Below are 21,648 nucleotides of genomic sequence, written 5' to 3' on the forward strand. Positions count from 1 at the left end.
AACTCTCCAGAAAGTAGACATAGAAGGAACATACCTCAACATAATAAAAAACCATATATGACAAACCCACAGCAAACATCCTCATGGTGGAAAATTGAAAGCATTTCCTCTAAAATAAGACAAGGGTGCCACTCTTACATTACTATTCAACATAGTTTTGGAAGTCCTAGCCATAGTAATCAGAAAATAAAAAGAAATAAAAGGAATTCATATTGTAAAAGAAGAACCAAAACTGTCACTGTTTGTGGATGACATGATACTTTACATAGAAAACCTAAAGATGCTACCAGAAAATTAATAGAGCTAATCAATGAATATAGTAAACTTGCAGGGTATAAAATTAACACACAGAAATCCCTTGCCTTCCTATATGCTAACAATGAAAAAATCAGAAACAGAAATTAGGGAAACAATCCCACTCACCATTGCAATGAAAATAATAAAAAAACTTGGGAATAAATTTACCTAAGGAAACAAAAGGCCTATATACAGAAAAGAAAACACTGATGAAAGAAATCAAGTATGACACAAACAGAAGGAGAAATATACCATGTTCTTCTACTGGAAGAATCAATATACTGAAGATGAATATACTAACCAATGTAATCTACAGATTCAATGCAATCCCTATCGAACTACCAATGGTATTTTTCACAGAACAAGAACAATAATTTCACAATTTGTATGGAAACACAAAAGACCCTGAAGAGCAAAAGAAATCTTGAGAAAGAAGAATGGAACTGGAGGAATCAACCTTCCTGACTTCAGACTATACTATAAAGTTATAGACATAAAGACAGTATGGTACCAGCACAAAGACAGAAATATAGATCAACAGAACAAAATAGAAAGTCCAGAGATAAATCCACACACTTATGGACACCTTATCTTTGACAAAGGAGGCAAGAAAATACAATGGTGGAAAGACAATCTCTTCAACAAGTGGTGTGGGGAAGCTAATCAACTATGTGTAAAAGAAAGAAACTAGACTGGGTAGAACACTCTCGGACATAAATCACAACAAGATTCTCTGTGACCCACCTCCCACAGTAATGGAAATAAAATAAAAAATAAACAAATGGAATTAATTACACTTAAAAATTTTTGAACAATAAAGGAAACTATAAGCAAGGATAAAAGACAGCCCTTGGAATGGGAGAAAATAAGAGCAAACAAAACAACTGACAGAGAATTAATCTCCAAAATTTACAAGCAGCTCATGCAGCTCAATACCAGAAAAGTGAACAACCCAATCAAAGAGCAGGCGAAAAACCTAAACAGACATTTCTGCAAAGAAGACCTACAGGTAATTAACAAACACAAAAAAAGATGTTCAACATGACTCATTATTAGAGAAATGCAAATCAAAACCACAATGAGGTATCATCTCACACCAGTCAGAATGGCCACCATCAAAACGTCTACACACTCATACAGAAATCACTTACTTAAAACTTACAATGAAAAATTCCTATAAACTTACAATGAAAAATCAGAAAGAGAAATTAAGGAATCAGTCCCATTCACCACTGCCAACAAAATAATAAAACATCTAGGAATACACATACCTAAGGAGACAAAGACTCTATGCAGAAAATTATACGACGTTGATGAAAGAAATTAAAGATGACATAAACAGATGGAGATATATTCCATGTTCCTGGGTTGGAAGAACCAATATTGTGAAAATGACTAAACTACCAAATGCAACCAATAGATTCAATGCAATCCCTATCAAATTACCAACGGCATTTTTCACAGAACTAGAACAAAAAATTTCACAGTTCTTATGGAAACACAAAAAAACACAAATAGAAAAAGCAGGCTTGAGAAAAAATAATGGAGCTGGAGGAATCAACCTTCCTGACTCCAGATTATACTACAAAGCTACAGTCATCAAGACAGTATGGTACTGGCATAAAAACAGAAATATAGACAAATGGAACAAGATAGAAAGCCCAAAAATAAATCCACACACCTATGGGTATCTTTTTTTGACAAAGGAGGCAAGAATATACAATGGGGCAAAGAGAGCCTCTGTCATCCCCTTCTCCTCCTGCCTTCAATCATTCCCAGCATCAGGGTCTTTTCCAATGAGTCAGTTCTTTGCATCAGGTGGCCAAAGTACCAGTCAGAATGACCATCATCAAACAGTCTAAAAACAATAAATGCTGGAGAGGGTGTGGAGAAAAGGGAACCCTCTTGCACTGTAAATTTATACAGCCACTATGGAAAATGATATGGAGATTCCTGAAAAAAACTAGGAATAAAATCACCGTATGACCAAGCAATCCCACTACTAGGCATATACCCTGAGGAAACAAAAATTGAAAAAGACTCATGTACCCCTCTGTTCACTGGTGCACTATTTAAAATAGCTAGAACATGGAAACAACTTAGAGGTCCATCAACTGATGAATGGATAAAGCTGTGATACATATATACAATGGAATATTACTCAGTCATAAAAAGGAAGGGTTTCCCTCATAATTCAGTTGGTAAAGAATCTGCCTGCAATGAAAGAGATCCTGGTTCAATTCCTGGGTCAGGAAAGTTCCCTGGAGAAGGGAGAGGATATCCACTCTAGTATTCTTGGGCTTTCCTTGTGGCTCAGCTGGTAAAGAATCCCCCTGCAATACAGGAGAACTGGGTTTGATCCCTGGGTTGGGAAGATCCCCTGGAGAAGTGAAAGGCTACCCACTCTAGTATTCTAGCCTGGAGAATTCCACAGACTCTATAGTCCAGGGCATCCCTGGACACGACTGAGTGACTTTCACTTTCAATTTTCACTTTCATAAAAAGGAATGCATTTGAGTCAGTCCTAATGAGGTGGTTGGACCTAGAACCTACTATACAGAGTGAAGTATGTCAGAATGAGAAAGATAAATATCATATACTAACACACATATATGGAATCTAGAAAGATGGTACCAGTGAATTTATTTGTAGGGCAGCAATGGAGAAACAGATACAGAGAACAGACTTATGGACACAGGCAGGGGTGGGGAAAGAGAGGGTGAGGCATATGGAAAAAGTAACATAGAAACTCATATTACCATAGGTTAAATTCATAGCCAATGAAATTTGCTGAATGACTCAGGGAACTCAAACAGGGGCTCTGTATCAACCTAAAGGGGTGGGATGGGGAGGGAGACGGGAGGGAGGTTCACAAGGGAAGGGATATATGTATACCTACGGCTGATTTTGCACTCCAGTCCCGTATAATGAAAAGGACATCTTTTTTGGGTGTTAGTTCTAAAAGGTCTTGTAGGTCTTCATAGAACCATTCAAATTTGGCTTCTTCAGCGTTACTTGCTGGGGCACAGGCTTGGATTACTGTAATATTGAATGGTTTGCCTTGGAAACGAACAGAGATCATTCTGTCATTTTTGAGATTTCATCCAAGTACTGCATTTAGGACTCTTTTGTTGACCATGATGGCTACTTCATTTCTTCTAAAGGATTCCTGCCCACAGTAGTAGATATAATGGTCTTCTGAGTTAAATTCACCCATTCCAGTCCATTTTAGTTCACTGATTCCTAGAATGTCGATGTTCACTCTTGCCATCTCCTGTTTGACCACTTCCAAATTGCCTTGATTCATGGACCTAACATTCCAGGTTCCTATGCAATATTGCTCTTTACAGCATTGGACCTTTCTTCTATCACCAGTCACATCCACAACTGGGTATTGTTTTTTATTGGCTCTATCCCTTCATTCTTTCTGGAGTTATTTCTCCACTGATCTCCAGTAGCAAACTGGGCACCTATAAACCTGGGGAATTCCTCATTCAGTATACTATCATTTTGCCTTTTGATAATGTTGATGGGGTTCTCAAGGCAAGTATACTGAAGTGGTTTGCCATTCCATTCTCCAGTGGACCACATTCTGTCAGACCTCTCCACCGTAACCCGCCCATCTTGGGTGGCCCCACACAGGGCTTGATTATATTCTTTGCAGCCAAAGATGGAGAAGCTCTATACAGTTAGCAAAAACAAGACCAGGAGCTGACTGTGGCTCAGATCATGAACTCCTTATTGCCAAATTCAGACTTAAGTTAGAGAAAGTAGGGAAAACCACTAGAAAATTCAGATATGACCTGAATCAAATCCCTTATGATTATACTGTGGAAGTGAGAAATAGATTTAAGAGAATAGATATGATAGAGTGCCTGATGAACTATGGATGGAGGTTCGTGGCATTGTACAGGAGACAGGGACCAAGACCATCCCCATGGAAAAGAAATACAAAACAGCAAAATGGCTCTCTGAGGAGGCCTTACAAATAGTTGTGAAAAGAAGAGAAGTGAAAAGTGAAGGAGAAAAGGAAAGATATAAGCATCTAAATGCAGAGTTCCAAAGGAAAGCAAGGAGAGATAAGAAAGCCTTCCTCAGTGATCAATGCAAAGAAATAGAGGAAAACAACAGAATAGGAAAGACAAGAGATCTCTTCAAGAAAATTAGAGATACCAAGGGAACATTTCATGCAAAGATGGGCTTGATGAAGGACAGAAATGGTATGGACCTAACAGAAGCAGAAGATATTAAGACGAGGTGGCAAGAATACACAGAAGAACTGTACAAAAAAGTTCTTCACGTCCAAGATAATCACGATGGTGTGATCACTCACCTAGAGCCAGACATCTTAGAATGTGAAGTCAAGTGGGCCTTAGAAAGCATCACTGCAGATTCTGATTGCAGCCAGGAAATTAAAAGACGCTTACTCCTTGGAAGGAAAGTTATGACCAACCTAGATAGCATATTAAAAAGCAGAGACATTACTTTGTCAACCAAGGTCCGTCTAGTCAAGGCTATGGTTTTTCCATTGGTCATGTATGGATGTGAGAGTTGGACTGTAAAGAAGGCTGATCGCTGAAGAATTGATGCTTTTGAACTGTGGTGTTGGAGAAGACTCTTGAGAATCCCTTGGACTGCAAGGTGATCCAACCAGTCCATTCGAAAGGAGACCAGTCCTGGGTGTTCATTGGAAGGACTGATGCTAAAGCTGAAACTGCAATACTTTGGCCACCTCATGCGAAGAGTTGACTCACTGGAAAAGATTCTGATGCTGGGAGGGATTGAGGGCAGAAGGGGAAGGGGATGACAGAGAATGAGATGGCTGGATGGCATCACTGACTCGATGTCTATGAGTTTGAGTGAACTCCAGAAGTTAGTGATGGACAGGGAAGCCTGGTGTGCTGTGATTCATGGGGTCACAAAGAGTTGGACACAACTGAGTGACTGAACTGAACTGATGGCTGATTTACGTTGAGGTGTGACAGAAAAAAAACAGAATTCTGTAAAGCAATTATCCTTCAATTAAAAACGAAACAAATTAAAAACAATAACAACAAAAACAGAAGATGTCTACTAACAATAAATACTGGAGTGCATGTGGAGAAAAGGGAATCCTCTACACTCTTGGTGGGAAGGCAAATTGGTACAGCCACTATGGAGAATAGTATGGAGATTCCTTTAAAAATTGGGAATAGAACTGTCATATGACTGAGCAATCCCACTGCTGGGTATATACCCCGAGCAAATCAGAATTGAAAGAGACACATATACCCCCGTGTTCATTGCAGCACTATTTACAATAGCTAGGACATGGAAGCAACCTACAGGTCCATCAGTAGATGAATGGATAAGGAAGCCCTGGTACATATACACAATGGATTATGATTCAGCAATGAAAAGGAAAGCATTTGAGTCAGTTCTTATGAGGTAGATAAAACTGAAGCCAATTATACAGAGTGAAGAAAGTCCGAAAGAGAAAGACAAATACTGTATATTAACACATATATATAGAATTTAGAAAGGTGGTACTGACAATCCTACATGGAGAGCAGCAAAAGACACAAAGAAAAGACTTTTGGACTCAGTGGGAGAAGGCAAAGGTAGGATGATTTGAGAGAATAGAACTGAAACATATACATTACCATATGTAAAATAGATGACCAGTGTGAGTTTGATGCACGAAGCAAGGCATCCAAAGCCTGTGCTCTGGGACAACCTACAGGGATAGTGTGGAGAGGGGTGTGGGAGGGGGTTTGTGTTGGGGCAACACATGTATACCTATGGGTGATTCATGTTGCTATATGGCAAAAATCATCACAGTATTGTAAAGTAATTATCCTCCAGTTAAAATAAATTAATTTTAAAACAAAAGAAATTCAATAGGAAATCTTAAAATCAAAACATATCTTGGTCTTTAAATTTTACTTAAGCATTAGTTCAGTTCAGTTCAGTCGCTCAGTTGTGTCCGACTCTTTGCGACCCCATGAATCACAGCACGCCAGGCCTCCCTGTCCATCACCAACTCCCGGAGTTCACTCAAACTCATGTCCATCGAGTCGGTGATGCCATCCAGCCATCTCATTCTCTGTCGTCCCCGTCTCCTCCCACCCCCAATCCCTCCTAGCATCAGACTCTTTTCCAGTGAGTCAACTCGTCGCATGAGGTGGCCAAAGTATTGGAGTTTCAGCTTTAGCATCAGTCCTTCCAACGAACACCCAGGATTGATCTCCTTTAGAATGGACTGGTTGGATCTCCTTGCAGTCCAAGGGACTCTCAAGAGTCTTCTCCAGCATCACACTTCAAAAGCATTAATTCTTCGGCGATCAGCTTTCTTCACAGTCCATACATGACCACGGGAAAAATGCTAAATTACTACCTACAGATATGATGTTTCTTTCTATAAGTCCCTTTTAACTCTTCAATGTTGATTAATTAAAATTAATTCCAATTTGTAGATCTACAAAAAAGAGTGGCACAACTCAGAAAAATGAATATCATATATTAAAACATATATGTGGAATATAGAAAAATGGTATAGATTATCTTATTTGCAAAGCAGAAATAGAGACACAGGTGAAGAGGTAGAGAACAAGTGTTTGGATACAAGGGGGCGGGAAGAACTGGGAGATTAAGACTGACTTGTATATACTATTGATACCATGCACAAAATAAATAAAGAGAACCTACTGTATAGGACAGGGAACTCTACTCAGTTCTCTGTGGTGACCTAAATGGGAAGGAAATCCAAAAAAAGAGGGGATATATATAAACATACAGCTGATTCACTTTGCAAATACACTCCAAAGAAAATTAATAGGCAAACAAGGAAACAGTAATTCAAGAAGAAAATCATATAGTCCTGAAAATACAACAGGGGGTGGTAGGAATTTTGTTAAAGGACGCAATCATTTTCAAATGCAAACAAGCTAGATATTTAGGGTGTAAAGATGTTTAGATTTTCATATAAAATTTCTCAATTGTTCAGTGTTGATGGAAATAAAATTTAACCCTGTCCATCTTTAATGATCTGTACTCTAGGTTAGATTTACAAAGAATTATTTTACCTCTTTGGAGTAATTACCCAAAGTCAAATTACAGTTGGTTTTAACCTTTCATGTTTAGCCCTAAAATTTTATTTTTCTATCAATCTAATTCTATTCTCAGTCACTAACACTGGTAACAAGAAATCAAAAAAGAAAATATAATCATTAGGCAGTTACAATTAGTGATTTGACTACATTGTCTCTTTAGCAAGGAGGTATTGCAAAGCTCATGATTTACACATGGCCTTTTATATTACAAAGCTCTTCAACTCTTAGTCATGAACAATGGATATAATGATGAAAATCGAGATGCACAATGCTGTAAATCATGTGAGTAAAGGCAGATTAGAAATCATATTTGGAAACTATTTAAGTAAACTCAATTATAATTATCTACGTTGAAGCTTTCATCTTGTTATCAAGGTCATTTATTGTACTTCAGTATTCACAAATAAAGTTACCATCTTATAGAGATGATAGAAAAATGAAAGTGAAAGCTGCTCAGTTGTGTCTGTCTCTTTGCAACCCCATGGACTATACAGACCATGGAATTTTCCAGGCCAGCATACTGGAGAGTGTAGCCTTTCTCTTCTCAAGAGGATCTTCCCAACCCAGGTCTCTCGCATTGCAGGCGGATTCTTTACCAACTGAGCTATCAGGGAAGTCCAAAGTGAAAATCGCTCAGTTGTGTCCAACTCTTTGTGACCCCATGGACTGTAGCCTGCCAGGCTCCTCTGTCCATGAAATTCTCCAGGCCAGAATACTGGAGTGAGTAGCCATTTCCTTCTCCAGGGAATCTTCCCAACCCAGGCAATCAAACCCAGATCTCCTGCATTGCAGGCAGATTCTCTACCATCTGAGCCACCAGGGAAGCATGTTTATGGGAGAAGAACTAGAGAAAATGTTATTTTTTATTGTTTCCTTTTATCTCCCTAAGAGATGTTGTATAACAAGGAGTAGTTATTTGGGAATGGATCAATTTAAACACTTATTATGTGGTTTATATGTTAAATTTGAAATGTTGTCAGTTTTTGAATAGCAGAGACACCATACATAAAAGTAAACAAAAAATAATATACTGAGTCATGTTTAATATACGGGTCAATTCTCTAGTCCCTGGGCTTTTCTGATCTCTTTCTGCTGCTCTGAAATGGATTAATAAAACCAGCTGTCCTTGATTTTCCAAAAGAGATAGATTACAGGAATGGCAAGTAAGAATAGTAAACAAATTCTGGTCAGCTGTAACTTGTAAACTCCCAAAATTCTTTTTGGGGTTATTATGTAATGTAACGTTCTGTGACCTTCATAATGACCTCCTTTTGAAGAAGAGAAAATTAAATATAAAAAGAAAAAACATTATTTTCCTCCATGCTATTTGACGCCCTTTCCATTCTGTGACATGTCTGGATTTGCATATGTGCAATTCTGGGCAGCATTATTTTCTGAAAATGCAAAAATGAGATGAAGGAATTATTTGATTGCATCAAACAGAGTGAAAGGAATCTTCAATGATGTCTGTAGTCAGTCTCCCTCATTCACATTTTGATATCTTTTAAAATTATTCCATCTTTTACATTTACATGAGGACAGCAACTTAACAGGAGGGCTCCATTAGTTAGATCATTCACATTGATGAAAGTGTCTTCTAAACACAGCAAAAGAAGAATTTCAATTGAATTAGGAAATGCCATATCTTGGATAAAAATTAATGTTTTCTTGACCTGACTGGTTTTGATAGACAGTCAGAATAAGATATTAGTACTCAAAATTACTGTAAATAGTAGTCATGCAATCCTTCCATTATGCTTTTTTCTGATGATATATTTCTGTAAGTAATACATTTACACAAATACACTGGATCCAATAGATTCTTAGTTAAGGCCAGATTTCCATGGTGACCCATAGGTTCATTCAGCAAGTGAATAATATCTTATAAACAATAAATGTGTTTCTGATAAAGGAAAATATATTGTCACTAAATTGTTTCTCACTTGAGGTTTTTGCTCTATGTAAATATAATTGCTATTCCTATAAGTTAAAACATTTTATTAATTCTGATATCAATACATGTATATAGTTATCATATTAGGTATACTACTTTATTGCATTGTCTTGGTAAAATCAGCTGTTATCAAGCTGAGGAATAATTTTTATCTTATTAATTCATCTCTTTATCTCCTGTGCTTGTAAGAGGCAGTGTGGTAAAAGTTTGGGATCTGGGTAAATAATTTATTGAATAGTCTTGAACAAATTACTTAGCCCTTCTAGATTTAAGCTCCTCCATCTGTCAACTGAGAAAAATATTACCTCTTTGAGAAGCTTGTTGTGAGAAAAACAATGACATCATGTATGTTGCACGGATGCTAGAAAGTCGTAAAACCTACTGTCCCTTCCTAGCACACAACTGAGTGATGCTTCCCAGCCAATTTGATCTCCACATTAACATACAGCTGGTTCTTGCCAATGGAATATAAGAAGAAATGAAGTGTGTCACCCTGGAATCAAACAATTTTTCTTAGATGTTCTTCAGTTTCCTATGACTTCTCTATGCAGCCCCTCTCTACCTCTAATTTGCTATATCCTCACTAGGTACTGTCAGAGCGGCCTTCAGTTCAGTTCAGTTCAGTGAATTTAAAATTCCAATGTGGGATTTGTTTTTTTAAACAAAACAAAAATGGCTTCTTTTATTTACAATACTCAATGAATTTTACAAATAACATATTTGCATTCCCTAAGTCTGTTGGAAGGTAATTCCAGTTTGTGCAATGAGTTTATAAGAAAGTCTTAAGATATCTATTAGACATCTTAAGCCTAAATTCTAAAATTTGGAAGACATTTCACACTATATTAAGAGGATCGTTTTAAGAAAAACGAAACTCTGTAGTTAAATATTGCCCTTCAATATCTTTAACCCAAGTACAAACTGGATTAGTCTATGAAATAATACCAATAGATTCAGATGACTTATTCCCACTCTGCATCCAATAAAATGCATGCACAAAGGAAACACGGTCAATTACATTAATGACATTTTATTTCAAAACTTGTTTTTTGGACTCTCAACTGTTGTTTTGCTCAATGATGGGTACAGAGAGGTAGGATTCCAGTCTGGGGAAGTCCTAACCCATTACTCCCTGCTCCAGGACAGGAAGGATTTTCACTAAGTATGGGGAGACAGGTCAGGATGAAGGCAAGTTTTATTTAAATAGTTTCTCTAGGAGGCTTTGTTTATTAATCAGAACAAGGATCCCCTTCAGGCCTGATAAAAGTTTTAAAGGGGTCACTTATCTCCCTACTAGTGGCTGGGGGAGCGTCTAATCCAAGCCTCCAAAGGACAACAATTCTCCTCTCTTCCCCTCCTCCCTGGATTTTAATGTCTATCGAGTTGATGCTGGAAAACAATTCCTCAGGTTCAGATGCCAGAAACTGCTTTCTTGTCATAAACATTTATGGAACAAGTGGAGAGTGATGAACAATGAATGATATTTTAACTAAAGGAGTATATTTTTGCATTTGACTCATTTTGAAAATGTTGAAAACTTGATGAAGCGAAACATTCTAAGAAAACATCAACTATAAAGAAAGTTACTCCCACATTGAGGCATCTATAGTGTAACCTTGGATATATCAGAGAGTATAAATTAGTCTAAGGACTTTAAAAAGAAGCATCTAGTCAAATACATTATCTTTATAAATAAGGAATTTTCATCCCAGAAAGGACAAATGACTTCTCCTTGGCCATCCCTGGCCCCGCCCTCTTTACATAATGCGTTCATTTTCCTCTCCTGAAACCAAAACTAATTTTCTAAATTGAAGGCTAAGAATAAAAATCTTTTACTTTGCAGTCTTTCATACTGATTTAATACTTCAGGTTGCTTCAAGTAGTTTGAAAAGCTTATTATTGACTAAAATGGGCTCACAACTTACTGTGACTCAAAAACTGAAGACTGTAGAACTGGTGCTAAAGTTGTTTACTACTCTTCTATCATTTAGATTTACTATTTTGTTCATTCCAACCTTCTTAATGAAGAAATTACCATTAACTTTTTATGTTTTGATTTCCATTTTTACTTCTCCGAAAATAGTTTACTTCAGTGATGAGTAGCTTTACATGTGTCTCCTTGTTTTGCCAAAGACATATAAATTAAAATACAGCCTAGAAAGTGGGAGCTATTTTTTTTTTTTCTATTTGGAGAATTATCTGGCCAGTAGATATATACTCGGAGAAGGCAATGGCAAGCCACTCCAGTACTCTTGCCTAGAAAATCCCATGGACGGAGGAGCCTGGTAAGCTGCAGTCCATGGGGTCACTAAGAGTCAGGCACGACTGAGTGACTTCACTTTTCACTTTCACACATTGGAGAAGGAAATGGAAACCCACTCCAGTGTTCTTGCCTGGAGAATCCCAGGGATGGGTGAGCCTAGTGGGCTGCCATGTATGGGGTCGCAGAGAGTCAGACATGACTGAAGCGACTTAGCAGCAGCAGCAGCAGATATATACTAGTATAAGCAGAGAAGTTTAAACTTGAGCTTTGTATGAAGAAAAAATAGAGCATTGAGATCTGAAGTAGGTATAGCCCATCCAAAAAAACCTCAGGACAATCAAGGGAATAGTGGGAGAATAATGGACAAGGTTTGAAGATATAGGATGGATTACATACACTTTAGAAACCAAGCAGTTAACATGAACTTCATCCACAGAGTTGGTTTTCTAAAATTGTGGTCTGCATACCACTCTTGAAAAGTAAGGTGAATTTAGCAGTTCAGTTTTTTTTTTTTTAATTTTAGCATTTGTGCATTTCTTCTAATAGAAATCAAGAAACATAACTTGCACATGAAATCAAAGCCAGGAAAGGTGGATTAAAGACAAAAAGGAGGTAAGTAATATTTAATGTAATGGGAATACCAAAAAATTATGAAACAATGGTATCTACATTTCTAAAGATGATACAGAATATTTAATGGTTTTCTAGACCTAACATCGTGATCATTTTGAATTGTGTAGAAATATCAAATCACTGTATTGTGTACAAGGAACTAACACAGTGTTGTAGGGCAATTATACTTTAAAAACAAACAAGCTCAATAAAAAGAGAGATTTGTGGTTACTAGAAGTGGGAGAAGGGAGAATTGGAAGAATGTAGACAAAAGGTACAAACTTTCAGTTATAAGTTAAATAAGTACTAGACATGTAATGTGCAACATGACAAATATAATTAACACTACTATATGTTAATTATAGCACACAAAAACATGTTATATTTACAAAATAGTAAATCCTATGAGTTCTCCTCACAAGGAAAAATTTTTGTTTTCTGTTTCTTTAATTTATTATCTATATGAAATGATTGATGTTCACTAAAGTCATTTAAGAATTGATGCTTTTGGACTGTGGTGCTGGAGAAGACTCTTGAGAGTCCCTTGGACTGCAAGGAGATCCAACCAGTCCATTCTAAAGGAGATCAATCCTGGGTGTTCATTGGAAGGACTGATGCTAAAGCTGAAACTCCAATACTTTGGCCACCTCATGCGACGAGTTGACTCACTTTGGAGAAGACTCTGATGCTGGGAAGGATTGGGGGCGGGAGAAGAAGGGGACGACAGAGAATGAGATGGCTGGATGGCATCACCAACTCAATAGACATGAGTTTGAGTGAACTCCGGGAGTTGGTGATGGACAGGGAGGCCTGGCATGCTGTGATTCATGGGGTCGCAAAGAGTTGGACACGACTGAGCAACTGAACTGAACTGAACTGAACTGAAAGTCATTAGGATAATCATTTCATTTCATAATCTATTTACAGCAAATCATTATGCTGTATACCTTAAACTTATAGTGTATGCTCAGTCTCTCAGTCATATCCAACTCTTTGCGGCTCCATGCACTATAGCTCCCCAGGCTTCCCTAACGGAATTTTCTAGGCAAGAATACTGGAGTGGGTTGCCATTTCCCTCTCCAGGGGATCTTCCCAACCCAGGGACAGAACCTGTGCCTCTTGCATCTCCTGCATTGAAAGGCAATTTCTTTACCTGGGAAGCCCTAAAGTTATACAGTTCTGTATGTCAATTTTATCTCAGTAAAACTAGAAGAAAGAAGATTCAACATTTTTCTAATGTAGGAACAGCATGATATATTTCTTTTTGATTCATAATAATGGCAATGGGATCCCAAGAATGTAGGTTCCCCCAAGAAACTCATTTGCCTATTTTTCTAGCTCACATTTCAAAACACATCAGGAATAAAGCCCTGCTTTATACCATATTGATATCACATAGATAATTTGGTGAACTGGCCATGGCAAGGTGACAAGAAAGAACAACATCTCCAACATCTCCAACTTCAAAGTAAACAATGAGTAATGGAAAAAATAAATAAGAGAGTTCTGCATTGCTTATTTGAGATAAATTTTATGGCTTTATCAATATAATTCTCACAAGCAATCCACTTTATAATTACCTACAAATGAACAACTCTAAGCAAACCACCAGGCTAATGGCATCATGGATACAAAGATGATTATAAGAAGGCTTCCACTGGGAAGACTAAATGGAGTGAGAGGGCAGAAAAGAGGGAACAACTGTCCAGAAAAAACAAGGCAGAAATTATGTTTTTGTGCTGCTGCTGCTGCTAAGTCACTTCAGTCGTGTCCGACTCTGTGTGACCCCATAGACAGAAGCCCACCAGGCTCTCCTGACCCTGGGGATTCTCCAGGCAAGAACACTGGAGTGGGTTGCATGAGGTGGGTGAAAATGCTCTGAATTTGATAATGATGATGGTGCCCTCTATTAATGAGTCCTTTCTATGGGTTAGGCACAGTTTCAAGTATTTGTAATGGATTATTTTACTTACTCCTGAGAGTAACCCTGTAACATTGATGATATTCAAGTTTGATATATTCTATAGTGTATACAAATCAATGTTGAAACCTGAGCTGCCGGCTCTCATAGTGTACATTCTTAAAAACTGCTCCATGTTGTTTGAGCATTACCATCTGTAAAGGCCTCATTGAAGAGAAACCGTTTATTTATGTTTTAAATTCATAAAGAAAGTATGGATGAGCTGACAAGCCATTCAAAAGAGAAAAGATTGAAATTCAACATGTATATAGGATTGGCTATTTATATTCAGGAAAACATATAGTAGTTCTGTTACCAGCCGAGAAATTATGAAAAACCAAGCTGGAAAGTTCCCAAGATCTCAGGGGCTTATATTTCAGGAACAAATTTATTGTTGTTGTCATTTAGTCACTAAGTCATGTCTGACTCTTTTGCGACCCCATGGACTATAGCCTGCCGGCTCCTCTGTCCATGGCCTTTTCCCAGCAAGAATACTAATGTGGTTGCCATTTCCTTCTCCAAGGGATCTTCCCAATCCAGTGATTGAACCTGTGTCTCCTGCCTTGGCAGGAGGATTTTTTTTTTTTTTCACTACTGAGCCACCAGGGAAGCCCATTATAGCTGGTGCTTAATTGAATCTCCTGTATTCTTGGGATATGAGGAAAGTTGTGATTCAGGAAGACTCACTGGGCCACAGTGCAAATAAAAATAGTGCAGTGACTAAGAGCGTGAGTCTGAAAGCACACCACCTGAATTCATGTCCCAGCTGCCATATCTGATCCCTGTAATAAACGAACCACTAGAATTCTATCTCCTTATCCACAGTGGTACCCTCAGTGTTAATGACACTAAATATGACTGTAGTTATAAGAATTAAAGCAGGTCATTTATATAAAATGTTTGCTGTGGTACATGTAGTCAGTGCTCAGTAAGTACTAGCTTTTATGATTAATGTATAAAGGATAGCTGTAGGAAAGAGACTGACAGCAGGAATATAGTTTAATAGGCTCCCAACACAGTCCAGATGAGAAAAGACAAAATTGTGAACTAGGACAGTGGCAGTGGCGATGGAAAAGAGGACAGTTACACAAGATATTTCAGAGGGCTAAGTGCCTTCGTGATTCATTAGATGTGGGAGGCAGACATGTGACTCTGAGTGTTCACGCCTGGCTCACTGGGACAATGATGGTGCTGTTACCAGATATAGAACAATCAGGAAGAGATGGTTTGCAGAGAAAGCATGGATCCAGAATCTATTTTGATGTATTGATTATGGATTGTAAGTATTGTTCAAGCCTTATCAATCCACCACCAAGGCAATATTTTTCTCAAGAGTAATGCAGATAAGTGATAAAGATGATTCAGATGGTGTATACAGAATTATCACACAGCATTGAATTATACGTAAGAAAATTCCTTTCTGCTTCTTCTATCCTTCAGTTTAAATCAAAGAAGTGTTTTACTTTGATGCTAGTTATCTTTTCCCTTTTCTCTATCTTTTTTCCCTAACATATTCAGAGTCTGGGAAACACAAATATGTGCACTTAAAATTTAAGAGCATTTCTTTATTTCTCATTAATCAATTTCTATTCATGTCAAATGTTTCTGGTTTTTCAATTATGGTCCTAATATGAACTTCCCTTTAAAAATTCATTTTATTAATAACAAGGAATCAATTTAAAGAAAAAAATACTAAGGAACCCACAGAATAATCATTACTTAGATATAACAAAATCACGAAAGGTGAACTAAAATGAGAGAAGGTTAGAAATCCGTACAGTAAACTAGGCCAAATTTTAGATAATATTCTTGCCTAGTTTTGACAGTTTTCTCAAAAGAAGACACATTTGCTGTAAATCTAAGAGAAAACCACATTATTGTAATGACCAGAATTCAAAAATCTATAATTGTGATCTTCTGATAACTTCCCAAGAAAGTTGTTAATATAACTTACTTGTAGGTATTAACTAGTTATGGAGCAATGCTTTGAAGATAAGAATGGCATCAGAAATAAAACAAAGCAACACACAGAAACTTTTGATCATTACACAATCAACTATTACAAGAATTGAGATGCTCCTCAGCATTGGTGCTAAGTTTCAATTCAGTCCTTTTTCTTCACAGAGGCAATTGAAATGGTACCGCGCCCAAAAAACAAACCAGCAGGAGCTGGGAGTGGACAAAAAGACCAATATGGAGGCTAACTCCCATATTACATTTCATAAGGAATTGATGCAATCAATTACATGATGCTATTCAATATCAACTCTGATATCAATACAGGTTTGCTTTGATTTCTCTAGGAAGAAAAAGAATTTATAGTGATACCTTGATAAATTTTCTTGCCATGCTTTAAGTAAACAGATTATTTTCTTTTGGAAGTATCTCTTATTAGACAGTAAATACTCATCATTCTCAGTATGAGACTTTGGGGATGGGATGATATTAAACCCTATGATATCAAATCAATACTTCCCTGACCATTAGTTGGTTTTAAGGCCATTCTGGGCTCAAATGACTAAACAAAAACTCTGCTAGTCATAAGTTTGTGGGTTCTGTTTTAGGGTGCTATAATAACTATAGAGATATGAATACACAGCAGAATTTAACACCCTTTTTCTTGTTCTGGAAGCATGCAGACTTAGAGAATATTTTTACATATGTTCTTTCACAGATGGAAGACCTGTTCTAAGACAATCCTGAATCTGTTAATGGGGACCAAAACAAGGACTGTTCTAGTACTTGATGGTCAGGATTTCCAGTGAATAAGAGAACATAAGGCTACATTTTCTAAAATAGACTAGAGCAGTTCTTTGATTTTCTTTCGGATTCTATTTGCTGTTTAAGAGGTTTTTTTTTTGTTTGTTTTGTTTTTTAAGAAATCTAAAAATGCTAAAAAAAAAAATTAGGGCCAGATAGCTTTGATTTAAAGGATGGTATTTATGAAGGTAGAATCTTAAATTTCCATTTTTGCCTAGATTTTTGTCTCTTTCTGTACAGTAGACCAAAGCTTTTTAGTCAACACAAAAATATGTCCTATGAATTTCAGCAAAAGAAAAATTAGTATGTGTAAATAAATAATCAGAAAGCAACTTAAGGAAACAAATATAAAAAAGATAGATCTTAATAGATGGTAAGTTGTGAACACAATGTTTATGTTTGAATTTAGAACATATTTAAATTCACAGAGCTTTAAAAAGGAGTAGCTGGAGTAATTTTTATGGAGTCTGTACTCAGCATTACAAAGGATTTGTGTGAACCTGTACCCACCCATGAGATAGACACGGTCTAGGAATATGTCTGATTTGTCCCACATGTTTTTAATACTGTTAAAATTATGATAGTTGATATGATTATAGATTTTTAGTTTTTCTTGAAAAAACTGAAGGCCTGACCACATTAGGCTCCAGACATACTTGATAATTCTAATCAATATTATTAGGCACTACTACTTATTGAATGTTCTCTGTCAGGTTTTATTCTAAGCATTTTATCTTTCTTTTTCATACATGCAATATGCCTATAAGGCAGATCTTTTTGTGCACACTATTTCTCTGAGAAGCTGGTCTCCACAGAAATTCAGTAATTTCTTAAAATTTGTAGCTGGTAACTGATGGAGTTGAGATTTCAACCCAGGCCTGTCTGACACCAAAACCCAGTCCCTTCATCACAATGAGCCAATTTAAAATATTTCATTACTGAAGAGGGAATTAGTCCATATCTACTATGGTCACTTTTCTGCACTTTTGAAAAGGTAATCTTCCCCATGTGATATTTTAAATGCGGCTATTTCAATATATTATGAAACATATTTCCTAAAATAAATATTATATCTATGCCTAATAAATATTTTCTTCTTTTTAAATAATAGACATTGATTTTTCTAAAGGAAATTAAGCAAATGATTTACTTATCCAATTTGAATCTAACTTGCTTTAAATTGATAAAATCCATTTATGTTTATGTATCATGCTAGAATACCAATTACAGTTGTCTCTAGTAAATTAAGGCATTTAATTGGCTGAATATCATTTCTAGACAAGTACTGAAAGCTTCTAAATAATTTAAACCACAATTTAAACTCTGGAAAGGTCATTCAAAATTATTTTCAAGTGCATCTTACCAGAAGTCGTCTTTACTACTTCAGTGGTATTTCTCAGTCCAACAAATGAAAATTGATAAAGTCTCCAAGACCTTGTGTCACCCACTTCAACAGAACTACGCTTCCACTGATAGACAATTTCTTCACGTGGATAGCCATCTGCCATGAGATAGGAAAACACATTTAAAATTATTAAAAATTAATATATGTAGCAACCACTTTCTATGAACAATACACTGAGGGAAATAACCAAAGAAATAGTTGTGACTTGGATGATGATCTTGTATTAAAGAGCATTCAGTTCAGTTCAGTCACTCAGTCGTGGCCAACTCTTTGCGACCCCATGAACTGCAGCACACCAGGCCTCCCTGTCCATCACCAACACCCGGAGTCCACCCAAACCCATGTCCATTGACTTGGTGATGCCATCCAACCATCTCATTCTCTGTCATCCCCTTCTCCTCCTGCCCCCAATCTTTCCCAGCATCAGGGTCTTTTCAAATGAGTCAGCTCTTTGCATCAGGTGGCCAAAGCACTGGAGTTTCAGCTTCAACATCAGTCCTTCCAATGAACACCCAGGACTGATCTCCTTTACAATGGACTGGTTGGATCTTCTTGCAGTCCAAGGGACTCTCAAGAGTCTTCTCCAACACCACAGTTCAAAAGCATCAATTCTTCGGCGCTCAGTTTTCTTTATAGTCCAACTCTCACATCCATACATAACCACTGGAAAAGCCATAGCCTTGACTGCTGCTGCTGCTGCTAAGTCACTTCAGTCGTATCCGACTCTGTGTGACCCCATAGACGGCAGCCCACCAGGCTCCCCCGTCCCTGGGATTCTCCAGGCACGAACACTGGAGTGGGTTGCCATTTCCTTCTCCAATGTGTGAAAGTGAAAAGTGAAAGTGAAGTCGCTCTAGACGGACCTTTGTTGACAAAGTGATGTCTCTGCTTAATATGCAGTTTAGGTTTGTCACAACTTTCCTTCCTAGGAGTAAGCATCTTTTAATTTCATGGCTGTAATGAACATCTGCATTGATTTTGGAGCCCAGAAAAATAAAGTCAGCTTCTGTTTCCACTGGTTCCCCAACCATTTGCCATGAAGTGATGGGACCGGATGCCATGATCTTAGTTTTCTTAATGTTGAGCTTTAAGCCAATTTTTTCACTCTCCTCTCACTACATATGTAGGATATTGTTTATGGTTAAAGGGACTCAAAAGGGTGAGATTTTGAGTCATGTAGCAACAGAAAATAATGGAAGAAGTATCTAGGATGTCCCCGATGGCTCAGCGGTAAAGAATCTGCCTGCTATGCATGAGATGTGGCAGGAGCCACAGGTTCAGTCCCTGGGTGGAAGGAAAGCAGATTCAAATCCCTGTCCAGGGCAAGTCCTTGGAGTAGAAGGAAAAAATTACCTCAACTATTTATATTATTCTCACTCTCAATTTGGTGAGGCTTCTTTTTAATATATAACTATAATTAAAAGTAGTAAGTAGAAATGACAAGGGGAAGATACCTACGAGAACTGTATCGATTCTTTAAGGTTCAGCCATGTTCAGCCAAAACAACAGAAAGCATTCATGAAACAAATGTTACATGGATAATGTAGTGATCATTAGTAACTTTTCCTTGGTTACCTTTTCCATAATGCCCTAGACAAGTTTCTTAATTTTTTTTCCAAATTATTTGTTTACCTATGGGTGTACTTACATGGGGGTGATTGTACTTATTTTGTGGAATTGTTGTTCAATATGTATTGTTGAATGGATAAAACATTACTATTAAGTAAAGTGTAGGGTAAACTCAAGTAAAATAGATAGACCACAAAACTAGAAATCTTCTCCACTGTATGTCTTCTAATAATTCTGTGGAAAGGTAAGTTTTGATTATGGAGGGTGATCAACTCCTTTGAATAAAATCCCTTGTCTCTTATTCTTTGGTTTTGGTCTAACTTTTTGTCCACTATATTTATTAATTTAAAAGAAAGAAAGCAAGCAGGATCCCCAGGTTGCTATTGAGAGGGCGGTGGCAGGGTGTTAGGGCAGGATGTGATGAACACTGAGAATTTAAGAATGATAATATTAAGGAACTTCCTATGGACAATATGTTGGTGATTGAATTGTTTTGATAGCAATAAGTAATACTAAGTTGATTTTGGGCTCAGAAGACAATTGTCAATCAGCAACCTGATGGCATAGAAATCACTGTTTAAGTTTTATCTAACTCAGGAGAAGACTAGTCTCAGTTGGAAAATTAAAAGAAAATAAATCCCATATCCTAAACCTTAAGGGAGTTTTCACTTAAAAATATTCTATCCTTGGATAAAGTAAAACATATGAAATAAGATTTATAATGAGAACTTTTCTCAATATATATAAAATATACAATGAATTTTTCCTTTGGTGCCCTCTGTTTTGCTCTTTTGTTTTGTTTTTTGTTTCCCTCTGGAAATGTTTATCAAAACAGGCAATTGCTTTTCTCATCTTTTTTGAAAGTATTGTTATTATGATTCAGTTTCTTTTTAGGCATTTCCATTACTCCCTAGCTGATAAATTATACATATATTAAATTTTTAAAATTCATAGTTTTTCATTCTACACAATATACACAATTGAGAGTTCAGAAATGAGGAGGAGGTAAGCAATCTAACATGAATACAGAACAAAAAGTGAGGCAAATGTGGGAAAAAAATGAGGCTTGTTTTTTATTTAGACAGGAAATACCTATAAAGGTTACTAAAGCTTAGTTCCTACTAGAATCATCAAGGATCTTCTTGCTATAGGCTATTATCTCATGATGATAATAATAATAATAAATAAAATAATACAGCTTCTGATTGAATCTTATTATGTGGGAGGTAGCATAGGTATTTTACATATATGAACAAAACAATATTGAGGTGAGGCAGGTCTGATAATCTCTATGGGCACCTGTGTTGTGGACTCATTGAGAGATTTAGTAGTTTGTTCAAATCTATAGTGATGGGATTGGGATTTTAACTGAACCCAATAGGGCTTCCCTGATGGCTCAGTTGGTAAAGAATCTGCCTGCAGTGCAAGAGACCCTGGTTCGATTCCTGGGTCAGGAAGATCCCCTGGAGAAGGGATAGGCTACCCACTCCAGTATTCACCCTGGAGAATTCTATGGACAGTCCATGGGGTCACAAAGAGTCAGATATGACAGAGTGACTTTCACTTTCACATGACTCCCAAATCAGTCTTTTGATCACTGACTGATAACCAGTTTAGGTATTACTAGAACTCCAGACAGAGGAGGTAATTTTTGATTTTGTTATTTTGCTGTTTTTGTTCACTTGCTCAGTCATGTTCAACTCTTTGCAACTCCATGGTCTGTAGCCTGCTGGGTTC

The 21,648-nt window shown here is 37.0% G+C and overlaps 1 protein-coding gene across 4 annotated transcripts in view; it reads right to left on the reverse strand.

The window, feature by feature from the left end:
* The window catches only part of GABRG2 (gamma-aminobutyric acid type A receptor subunit gamma2), a 131,512-nt gene that overhangs the window by 71,568 nt on the left and 38,296 nt on the right, over positions 1–21,648 (reverse strand). For all 4 annotated transcript variants that reach the window (XM_088838349.1, XM_088838350.1, XM_055429613.1 and 1 more), the window contains exon 6: positions 18,301–18,438. In XM_088838349.1, the coding sequence (XP_088694475.1) occupies positions 18,301–18,438 (138 nt within the window). The remainder of the gene's footprint in view (positions 1–18,300; positions 18,439–21,648) is intronic.

This window comes from Moschus berezovskii, chromosome 8 (assembly GCF_049115385.1).
Source record: "Moschus berezovskii isolate FMDL1 chromosome 8, NW_MosBer_1.0, whole genome shotgun sequence".
Lineage (NCBI taxonomy): Eukaryota > Metazoa > Chordata > Mammalia > Artiodactyla > Moschidae > Moschus > Moschus berezovskii.